The sequence below is a fragment of the Ursus maritimus genome, unplaced genomic scaffold (genome assembly GCF_017311325.1).
Source record: "Ursus maritimus isolate PB19 unplaced genomic scaffold, ASM1731132v1 scaffold_34, whole genome shotgun sequence".
Classification (NCBI taxonomy): domain Eukaryota; kingdom Metazoa; phylum Chordata; class Mammalia; order Carnivora; family Ursidae; genus Ursus; species Ursus maritimus.
This window is the reverse complement of record NW_024426008.1, coordinates 12,674,081-12,685,693: the sequence shown is the minus strand read 5'-3', so window position 1 is coordinate 12,685,693 and position 11,613 is coordinate 12,674,081. Positions and strand designations below refer to the sequence as shown.

The 11,613-nt window shown below is 49.7% G+C and overlaps 1 protein-coding gene across 2 annotated transcripts in view; it reads left to right on the top strand.

Moving 5' to 3' along the window:
* Window positions 1-192: 192 nt before the first annotated feature.
* The window catches only part of PCSK5 (proprotein convertase subtilisin/kexin type 5), a 456,163-nt gene continuing 444,742 nt past the window's right edge, over window positions 193-11,613 (top strand). The window contains exon 1 of one of the 2 annotated variants that reach the window (XM_008691034.2): window positions 193-500. In XM_008691034.2, coding sequence (XP_008689256.2) covers window positions 309-500 — 192 coding nt within the window. In that variant the 5' untranslated portion in view covers window positions 193-308. The remainder of the gene's footprint in view (window positions 501-11,613) is intronic. The other variant, XM_040620237.1, reaches the window with a different exon arrangement.

Here is an 11,613-nt window from a genome sequence, read left to right as displayed (position 1 = left end):
GGCCGAGCCGGCGAGACCCAACTGCAGGAGGGCGCCCGCCCCACTCCGCAGCCTCCTGCGCCCGAGCCGGGGAGTCCCCGCCGATCGCCCTGCGGGCCGGAGGGCAGGGAGCACAGGTCCCCGCAGCCCCAGGGATGGTCTAGGAGCCGGCGCGAGGCTCGCCGTTTGCTCCCAGCCGGGGCTCGCCGCCTCCTGCGGATCGCCCAGGGCTGCGCGCCGGGGCGGCCCAGGCCGGAGAAGTTAGTTGTGCGCGCCGCTCGAGCGCGGAGTCAGCGAGCGGGCGAGGGAGGCAGAGAGGCGCCGGGGCCATGGGCTGGGGGAGCCGCTGCTGCTGCCCGGGACGCCTGGACCTGCTGTGTGTGCTGGCGCTGCTCGGGGGCTGCCTGCTCCCCGTGTGCCGGACGCGAGTCTACACCAACCACTGGGCAGTCAAAATCGCCGGCGGTTTCCCGGAGGCCAACCGCATCGCCAGCAAGTACGGATTCATCAACATGGGACAGGTAACGACAGGCTGGCCCAGTCCTTGGCCCTGAATTTGCCGGGGCAGGGGGAGGGCCCCGCGACCTCTCGCTTCTTGCCCCCTCCTTGTCAACCCCCTTCCCCCTCTTCCAGATGTGCTCTTGCAGCTGTTGCCCTAACTCTTGAGCGATTTTCCTTCTCTCTTTCATACACACACACACACACACACACACTCACTCACTCCACAAAGTTACCGGGGTTGGTTTTGTTTACTTGTTTTGTTTTGTTTTTTTTTCAAGCCACGAGGGACAGGTAGGGTCTCTGGAAAAATCCAGAGTATGCATACCCCCGTGGTGGTTTCAGACTCGAACGGATCTTTTGACCCGGAAAGTAGGGGAGCACTGGTAGCCTGAGCTCTTTTGGGGGTTAGGAGGGAGGTGAGCGTGCTCCTTGCGGTTTCTGAGATCCAGGGTAAGGAGAAGGCGAGGAAGGGAAAGCCTTTCCTGCTCAGACCTGAATCTAGCCCGGAAAGTAGTTTGCTGCCCTTGGGGGAGAGAACCGCTGGGCGCTGGAGGCGCCGGGAGGAGGGAAGCAGAGGGAGGGGAAGAGAGGGCCGGACCCGGCGTGAGCGCAGATCTGGGGAGAGACCTCCCGGCTTCCTCGTCTCTCTCGGGGGATCCGCGTGGGGGGCTCTCGGAGCGGGGTCGAAAAAGGAGGTGGGAAACTTCCAAGCCCCGCTGACTGGGTTGTGCTCTGGGAGAACCGCAAGCCTCCCCGCGGATAGGGACGTGCGGGGCCCAGAGGCGGCGCCGTGGGGCGAGAGTTCGGACCCGCAGCCGGGCAGCCGGGTTTGTGCGGGGTGCCGCTCCCGGGCTTTCGGCAGAGCTGCCCGGCTGGGGAACAATGAATTAAATGGTGTTATGGGGATGATGGGAAGCGCAACAGATCTGGAGGTGCTTCCGAGCTAGACGGGGTTGGCTTCCTCGCTCTCTTTCCTGCGAGAAATGGGACTGGAGAGGGCTGTGTACCCGGGTCCCAGAAAGTGACCAGATCATTTCCCACCCCGGACCCACACCCCTTTTCACTCACTTCTCCAGTCCTGGCTGGAGGAGGGGGCCCTGGCCAGACCCTGGCCTGACTCTGCGGGACGGTGGGAGGCGAGGGTGGTGGGGCACCTTCGCAGCAGCCCGGCTTTGGGGACTGCTCCGGATGCACGTGCCCTGCGTGCTCTGCCAGAGTGAAGGGAGAGGAAGGTGCTGCTGGTGCAGCGGGGCCAATAGAGCACAGACGGTTTCTGATGCCGTCGCACTCCACGTCCAGGAACGAGAGAGCCCTGGAGCCCTGGGACCTTCAGCGGCCTGGGGTCTGCGGCACTGAGCGAGCAGGCAGAGCTGCTGGGGGGGGGGGGGGGGGGGGGCGGTGTTCAAAGGAGCAGGAGCCTGAGGTTTGGGGCTTTCCGGGTCCAGAGGGAGGATGTGTTCCTGAGAAGTCAGTCCTGTGGAGGGCTGAAACCAGGGCAAGAGGCAAGGCCTTATCCACCCCCACCACGGCCCCTACACACACACACACACACACACACACACACACACCCCAAGGTGTGTATCTAACACACGGCCCCTACACACACACACACACACACACACACACACACACAGAGCAAGGTGTGTATCTAACACACACCCCCGGAAGGAAATCAGGGAAACCAGCCAGCCAGATTTGGGTGCCTGAGTGCCTGTCATCTTCAGGAGAGTTCCATTCTGATGGTTGGTTAGGATTCTACTAGCTTCTTATTTCCTCAGAAGAAAACAAGAGTCTCTTCCTCCTTTTGCATGAGCTTAAAGTTGGGTGCTGGGTGTGACCCTGGAATGTAATTGGGAACCCCAACAATGCATGTAGCCTTGTTAGTAATCTTTCTAGAGCTGCATCTCTGAGGTTCAGCTAACACGGAGCATCTCCCATTTGTGAGACATAGTTAGAAAATAAGTTCCTGAACACACACATTTTTTGGTAATCTGCTAAATGACCATTTGGGGTGGTTCTCCCCCCACATTCAGCAAATTGGAAAACCCAAGACCCTGGAGAAGCTGACCTGCACAGGATCACCAGCTAGACGGTGGCCAAACCATGATTCAGACCTAGGACTCTCTGGCCCAGGCCTCCTCCTGCATGAAGCCCGCCTTTTAGGGTAGCCCCCCATCCCACAGGAAGAAGGAGGCACAAAGTAACAGCTCTAATTTCTTGAATTCTGATGTAGTGGCTCAGTAGACTGGGAACAGACATTCAGTATTCATTCAGATACTTAGTTCAAACAGACCTGGACTTCTTGACTCTAAGAAGCTTCATGACTCGCAAGGGCAGAAATACCTGTTTCTTCATGAACTCATTAAATAGAACTTAGATATTGCAGAACTCGGCAGAGTGAGGGAGGAGATTCTGTCCCTGAACCCACTTTGAACGAGTAGACCCCGCACTGTCCCGTGACTTCACCTGACTGTATTTATAGGGGGCCTTCTAATGAAGAGTCGTGGCTTTTCATCTAAGAAGTAACGCGAAAAAACCTTCCATGCAGATGACCCCAAACACTATTTATTGTGGTTTTTGCAATGCCAGTGAAGAACTTTAGTGCTTTCAAAGGTTACAGAGGACCCCTTGAACTGATGCTATAATCGGTGTAACAAGGTCAGCGAGTCTTACAGTGTGAAGCATTTGCTCTGTAGATCAAAGGGGAGTAACCCTATGCTAAGTCGGTGGGGTGGTAAATTGAGTTCACACGTGCTCTGTCGATGCACTGTAAGGGCCAAACGTATATCTTAGTCTTCCTTTACTGCTCTGACCTTTTAACACTTCAGACCTCCGTTTGTTATTCTTTCTTTCCATCAGTAAACCAGTGGTGGTTCCATTGAGGGCAGTGACTAATTTGCGAACGTCTCTGGAATGTTCTGGTTTTACCCATTTGGGCTTGGGGTCCCACCTCATGGGTCACAAATTGGAACTGAGACGTGTTATTGTGACCGACGTCATTCAATATCTTGGTGGTGGTTCTGATATCTTAGTGTAATCTTTTCGGGAGATAAGGTAGTGAATTTTTCACCACCATAAAGGTACGGTTCTGACTACTCAGAATTTCTGTGTGATGTTTTCTATAGCGTCTTAGCACTTACAACCACCAGAGGTAAAATGTCTGGCCTCGAGATTTCTGCAGAGAGAGAGTAGGTGTGCCTCTTGAGTTCATGAAAAATAGGATGTGTGGAGAAACACGAGCGCAGGCAAGCAAACAGGCAAGAAGGACGTGCTCGACTTCCTGGAAGGGAAGAAGAATGACGCTTAGCTTGCTGTTGGCTACAGAGATAGCATTATGTTTTGGTAGGTTTTCCGCATAATGTTAGTATTTGTGAATCGCTGTGGCTTGAAAATCTGAAATGATGCCATAATCAGTAGTAGTAGTCGTCCTCACGTGGGGGCGTATCACGTTTTGCTTGGTACGAGTGACAATTGTAGAATGCTCTGTCTTTCTTGCCCTGCAGGCCCCGAGTGCCAGCCCTCCGAGGCTCTGGTACTCCCTGCCTGTTGGCCTCACGCAGGTGGAAGGGAGGCCTTGGTGCCCCTTCCCAATGGGCTGCTCTGACTCTGTGAACTAACAGTGTAGTGGTCAGAGGGTAGCAATGACAGAAAGGAATGAAGACCTGGCATCATGTTAATTGTGAACTTTCGTTTGGACTAACTCTGCAGACCAGGGGGCTAGATTTCTGGTTCTTTGAATTCAGGGAGAAGGTCCCTCCTGAAGGTTGTTTGCAATGTGCAAGAGCTGTATTTATCCTTCCGTGAATTGCATGTAATCCTGGATCCCAGGCTGAGATAACCAGTAGTGTAAAGCTCTCCTCAAACCATGTAACTTATCTTGAGCAAGATTCCAGAAGGCTAAAGCCAGATGCAAGCAATACTGGGGAAATATTTTACCTGGGGTTCCCATTGGAAGCAGAGACATCCAGGGATGCCCCTTGCAAGGTCTTTGAAAGCAAGAAAGTCAGTGAACTTAATGGAGCCCCTGTTCCTCCGTCTGTAAAATGATAAATGTCTAGATAATAGGCTGAGTTGACTCTGCATTGCTCAGCACATAGTTAGGCTTGCAGCAAAAGGTTTGTCGAATCTGAATCTGAAATAAATGAGATTCCAACTTTATTTAGATAGGGAGAAAGGAAGACATTTTTTTTAAATGGGAGATGCAAAATGTGAAGATCAGGAAAATAAATTTTTAACGGCTGAGTAAAAAGAGCTAAATCAGAGCTTTGTAGACAGGGAAAACGGTTTTCCATTTCAACTAACAATATAAAATACTTTAAAAATAGTTTCTGTTGGACTCTAAACAATTCTGGCTGATTTCCCACGGCGGTGCCTTCCTCCCTGGTTGATCCTTGTTGTAGGCCATTAAATATTATAGGATAAGCCCGCCGGAGATGGAAGATAGGGAAGAAAAAGATCTGAGGACTGATTATTTTAGAAAGCATCTTACCTTGGTACGTTATGTTAGATCGTATTTGAATTTACGTTTTAATGTAGTTTGTATGAGGGAAGTTAGAAGCAGCATTTCCCAGAGATCTTTAGCAGGGAGAACTTTGTTCAGAGATCTGCCAAAGGCCTCCCACTCTACGGACTAATTCTGACCTGCGGGTAATGTGGGATGATGGAAATTTCGTTGATCAACAGTGGCCGTTGCGTTCTCGGCGCTTATGGATGACATTGCAAGCAGGGACATGGCGAGACTGCCGGGCTGAATGGGAGTGGACTGTGCTCCCCTAGTTGAGTTTTTAGACACATTGTAAATAGCAAAAGAAATTGACATGGGATCCATCTGGCTTTGTGCAGGCAGCTCTTCACGCCCAAGAACCTCAGCCCTGACCTCCGCTAGCGGCTCTCACACGCTCCGTTCTCATGAGCAGGAGAACCTTGACTGGGGGGGGGGGGAAGGCAATTCAGAGAGCTTGGCCTGATGATGGTGGATCTTTTGCATTAGCCTCATAGGCCAGGAATGGCTTGTATGTGGCCCCTGGGATTTTCGGGGCCTATTGCAAATGAAAAACTGCATTTTTGTGCACCGAAAGGCAGCTGAATTTGCCTTATCTCTGTCTTTCATGAGCGTCTATCCAGAGGTCCTAACCTTAAAGGTCAGCCAGAGAAGCAGGGTAGTGTGCTGGGAAAATGGCCAGTGAAGTCTGACTCTTTGGTTAAGGGAGGGATTCCTGACCCAGAAACATCCCCTGGGCAGGGAGGGGTATTTGTCTTGTCTGTTCCGGTTATGTGCAACAGTGTCTGGGTTTTCCCCAAGGCTGAAGCATCTCCAGGCATTGCTGTGCCTTGAGACTTTATCGCTTGGCTAATTTAGGTTGGATTTGATGACAGAGAAGGCTTTGGCTTCCTGGAGGGGAAAGAGGAATGCTTACAGACCTTCGTGCATGCGAGAGGATAGTATGAAGCTTTATGGACGTGTGTATATCCACATGTATATATCTGTTAATTTTTATTTTTACCGAAGTTAAATATGCACATAATTAGAGTGAAATTGCTCAGGCAGTTTTCTTCCGAGTTTCAACACACTAGAGGTCTACATCTAAAGGTAGCAAGAAAGGACAATCAGTGCCGATAAACTCTTCAGTGTGGGTTAATCCCTGCAGGGAAATGAGACCAGGAAGAAAATGAGAGTAGGAGTCAGCAAGTTTGAAGGCTTTTTCTCTCATTAACCAACTCAACCCTCCTGGCCTCATTTTTCAAAGAGGGGACCCTAATACCTGCTCGAGCCACCTTTCGGGGTTGCTGAGAAATCAAGTGTCTAATAATGAACACGAATATATAAAGAAGAGAAGATGAGGAAGCATCACAGGATCTGCAGGGGCCCCAAGGAGATGCAAAGGCCGCTGGAAAGAAAAAAAGAGAATGCCGTGGTGAATTCAGATTTCTGTAGCGGAGCCCCTTGTGATTTTCTGGATGCTGTGCTTGCCCCTGGGGGTCTGCGGGGGCTGAAAGGGGATGGGGTCAGTGTTGTTCCTGACCCTCCCTTTAGAGGACAGTGGTAGCTATATACTTTTTCCCTGCGAGCCACGGACAGAGGTATAGGGCTGGGAGAACAGACTAGAAAATCAACCAGCTAAGGGTCCCCGTCTCTAGGCTGGGCAGCTTTGTTTATAAGGCATAGACAGCACGGGGAATGCAAAAGAGTCAAAACATGGTCTTTTTTTTTTTTTTCATTGAAGTATAATTAACATACAATGCTATAGTAGTTTCAGAGGTACGACATATTCATTCCACAATTCTCTACGTGACTCAGTGGTCACCCTGGTAAGTGTGGTCACCATCTGTCAGCCGACGACGTTATTACAGCATTACTGACTATATTCCCTATGCTGTCCTTTGCGTTTGACTCAGATGCGAGTACGCGTGGAGGAGTAATGGAAAATAAAATTGAAATATAGGAATATAGGAATACAGATGGGACTCTTCTAGGTGCAAGTGCTGAAAACCCAATCTCCTGCTTCTGAAATAAAACTAACAATCAGATCAGGAAACAGGGACTGTTGCTTTAAACAGATCACAGGCCTTTAGGTGTGGTTCTGAAAACAGAAGCTAAACCCTTGGAGCAAACAGGGCTTACCGATGTGTACTTTCTTCATGGCAAGACCTGTCCTGATCTAAACTGGCATTCATTAGGGCATTACTTTTCGTCGTTGTTGCAGAAATACAGTAATGGGTTTGATTACGAGGATGGTGTCCTTGAGGCGGGTTGAAGTGTATTAATACACTGCAGTATGGGCCCTGTTGTAGGTTTCTCATCAGGGCAGTTCTGAATTCTGAAACCCTTCTAGATCCAAGAGTTTTTAAGAGGTGATTGTGAGTCCATCCTGCTGAAAGCCCAGCGGAAGTGCTAATCAGGGATTTCTCTGTTTCCCTGTATTAGCTTTATTCTCACACGGGCCCTTTCCCCAAGACAGCAAAGCTCCTGTGATCCTTAGCACCCCCCCTTACCTGCTGTTGAAATTCACCCCTGAGAAAGACTCCACTTCTTCCTGATAGGGTCCTCTCTCTACTCCTAGACTCTGTCCACGGGGATGGCCCTATGTGGGTGAGTCACCTTGGGTCCCATGTTCACCCCAGAAGTGAGAGAGACGTTGGCCATTGATGGGCAACCCACGTAACTGGGGAGGGACAAGTTCCCCAAGGGAAAAGGGGGTGCTGTTGTTGGGGAATGAGGGAAAGCAGTTGCGGGACATGAAAACTTCCGACTACAGATGGTTTATGGAAGCCCTTAGATGCTTGGGCTAGGAAGTTTCAAGTTGGTCATGTAGGATGAGGAGTTCTATTGAAGTTCCCTGAGAACGAAGAGGCAGCGACTACGGAGTCCACCAACATGAGAGTCCGCCATGTAATACATACGATGTTCTCTGCTCTCCAGGAGGTAGGACATTGAGTGACATACTCATAGCTGTCACTCAACGCAAGACCCATCTGAATGGGGTTATGGGCTGCACAGAATGGGTCAACCACGCCTGGGCGGTATCTGCTGGGCTCAGCGTGTGTAATGAGCCGGACGAGGCACAGAGGCTCTTGTGTTGGCAAAGGTTATGGGTAATAGAGGCTGAGACAATGGGAAGAGGACAGCTTTGGATTCTTGTAGAGGTGCATTCAGTGTGGCTCGGGAACTAAGTGGAGGTGGAGAATGAGGAGGAGGGAGAAGGTGAAGGTAACTTTCAAGTTTATGGCCACGAGACCAGGAGGATGGTGGACTCTGATTCATGGGCTCGGGGCAGCCTGCAGGAGTGCTTTGAGAGCAGAAGGATAGGTTCGGGCGTAGTGTTGTTGCCCGAGAGAGGGGCACGCAGATACCATAGGGTTGCTGAGCGACGCAGCATGAGGAGTGCAGGGTGGAGGGGAGAGCCTTAGGGGAATGTCTCCACTGAAGGTAAAAGGAGAAAGGGAGTATTGAAGAGTTACAGAGGCCCAGAAGGAAGCCACGAGAATGGGTGTTCCCTCTCTAGGGTGTGCACTACGGAGAAGAGCTGTAGAGAGAGTCTGGCGTATGGGGACTGAAATGTGGTGTAAAGATTTGGTGGTGAGGAGGGTGACCGCGATCTTGGTGCCAGAGCTCGGTTGAATAATGAGGATGTGGGACAGGAGAGGAAATGAGAACAGAAGCTTCTTATTACACATCTGCCTACCTACCTATGTTCTCGCCCTGTCTGTCTCATGGATGCCCTGGGGCAGCTAGGATGGCAAGTCTAGAGCCAAAAGGGTTTGAATCCTCCCACTGCTCCTTCTGAGCTGGGGGACCGTAGGCAAGCGTCTTAAGCTCTCTGTGCCTCAGTTTCTTCATGTGTGAAAAAGATCCGAGAGTGTTTCCCTCCTAGAATCATTGAGAGGATTAGCTAAAGGTCGTTAACAGTCGTGCGGGCACATACTGCACACCCAGTGGGTGTCCGCTGTTCTATCTGGTTTTGTACCTTTAACCAAGTGACACTCAGTTTCTATAAGAGGTTTCATCCTGTTTTCACTTCACATTATATTGTGAGCCTTTTCAGGGTTACGAAATAATTTTAGACAAATTTTAATGGCCGCATACTTGGAGATACCCTGCTACGTTATCATGAGTGTGACTGTACACCCTGTTCTGCCCGGGAGAGTCCTGGTTTATGCAGCACCTCCTTGAAGGATGTTTACTATCCCCTTTTCCTTCCAGACATGTCTGAGTTCGGAAGAGGAATGATGTGGTGACCCTAATTGTTTGCGTATTTGTGTGTGTGCATGTGTGTGTGTGTGTAACTGCACAGCTTTTCCCTAGCTGGGAGCCAGAGCCATGCCCGGCTCTTGCTTGTGTCCCCAGGCCGAGCACAGCGTGCACCTGCGATAGGAAGCGTTACAAGAGGGACATAGGTTTGGAAGGCAAGAGGAGCTTTCACTTGTGCGGTGAAACTAAGGAGGGACGAAGGGTGATTGGAGACGCAGGGGAGTTCGGGTTGAGGGGGAAAGGAACGTGTGTCCACTAGCTCAATCTCATGAGTCACTTGTGAGGGGAAGGCCACCTGCAGAGACTGGGAGAGCTGGGTGAAACTGGTGTCCAGGTGCCCCAGTGGATTGATGCGTGTTAAGGAGATTCTGGTAAGGAGCTATAAAAAATGATGAGATCGTGGCATTTGTGATAACAGGGTTGGACGCAGAGGGTATCACGCTAAGTGAAATAAGTCCGGCTGAGAAAGACAAATATCATATGATTCCCTCATATATGGAATGAAAAAAACACCAATGAATAAACAAGCAAGCAGAAGCCGACTTATAAACACAGAGAACAAGCTGATGGTTGCCAGAGGGGCGGGGGTGTGGGGAGCGGGAGGTACAGGCTTCCAGTGATGGACTGAGTGAGTCCTGGGGGTGAACGGCACAGCATGGGGAATAGCATCAGTGGTACTGTGACAGCGCTGCATGGCGACAGGTGGTAGCCTACCCTTGTAACGAGCGTAGAATAACAGACTAGTCAAATCCCTGCGCTGTACACCTGAAATTCATGTAACATCACGTCTCAACTATACTCAAAAAAAGAGATACAGTGGCAAAGGACTCTGAAAAGAAGAGCGGAATAGCCAAATCGCAACGAGACAAAAAGAGATACAGTGGCAAAGGACTCTGAAAAGAAGAGCGGAATAGCCAAATCGCAACGAGAGTATTTGCTGCTTGTACTCAGTTATGGCTCAGAAAGTAGTGGTTGACTGTTAGTGAACAAATGAACCGATGCGTATCGTTTTGGGCTTTTGTCACTAGGGCTCAGAAACCTGAGATCGGAACAGGTCAAAACAGGGAGTTAGCATTTGCCAGGGTGGGAGGGAAGGGAAGAGATCTGCCGGAGGAAGCTGAGAGTCGGGGGAGGAACAAATGGAAGGGCTCTTGAGTAGTTCTTCATGTTTGTAAGCTCCAAGTTAGAGTTGTTCTGCGTCATGACAGGGTTCCAGGTGTGGACATGCTGGTGAGCCCATCAGGGAGAGAACCGGTGAAGGCCAGTGGGTTAGACAGAGTCAAGAATGTGCGATATCGATGGGGCGCCTGGGTGGCGCAGTCCTTAAGTGTCTGCCTTTGGCTCAGGGCGTGATCCCGGCGTTATGGGATCGAGCCCCACATCAGGCTTCTCTGCTGGGAACCTGCTTCTTCCTTTCCCACTCCCTCTGCTTGTGTTCCCTCTCTCGCTGGCTGTCTCTCTCTCTCTGTCAAATAAATAAATAAAATCTTTAAAAAAAAAAAAAAAGAAAGTGGGATATCGGGAGGCTTAGCAGTTTGCATAAGATGAGGATTCAAAGCCATCTTGCCGGGCATACTCACCAGGCAGGGAAACCTGAGGTTGGCCCCACACAGCAATTCCCCTTGGATAAATTCGGGTATTATGTCTCCTTTACCCATCTGTGTGCTCTTATTTGCAGTGGAGGTCCTGTATCAGCTTAAGGGATGAAGACAGACACGTGGGTGATTGCTTTCAACTCCCACATGTGTCTTCCTGTATTTGATTTTTAAAACTGAAGATTGCATTGAACACTGACTATAGAGGGAAGAGTGTAAACAGAGAATGTGAAACCGGAAATAATATTTAAGGATGGTTTGAAGATGGTATATACTTTGTTACATTTTATGTTTGCCTCTGCCTTAAGTTGTCCTGTAGCCCGCTTCCGTTATAACAAATGATTATACCTATATCTTAGTCACATGTCGTGTATTCTGCCCTGTTAATGAAGCTGTGTTCTGAACATGTCTTTTATTTATTCTTAGTCTGAACTTTACGGCCCTCTAGTAATAGACATATATTTTCAAATGTGTTTTAAAAATTACTTATAGATTGCTCTCTATTTAATATGTGATATTTTTAGATTGCTCTCTGTAATATTAGATTAATCTTGTTTGCATTCCTGCGTAATCTGATTGTTAATTTAGGGTTACCATCACAAAGGAAGCATTAAATTTCTATTTAAATCCATGCATTACCTAAGAGGTTAACTCTGTCTTGGGAAAATTACAGTGTGGGTCCCATACCAGCATTGAAACTAGTTAAGATTTATTAAAAGCAAGTCCTTCCCTGCTGCCTTTCCCTATACACACACACACACACACACACACACACACACACACACACAC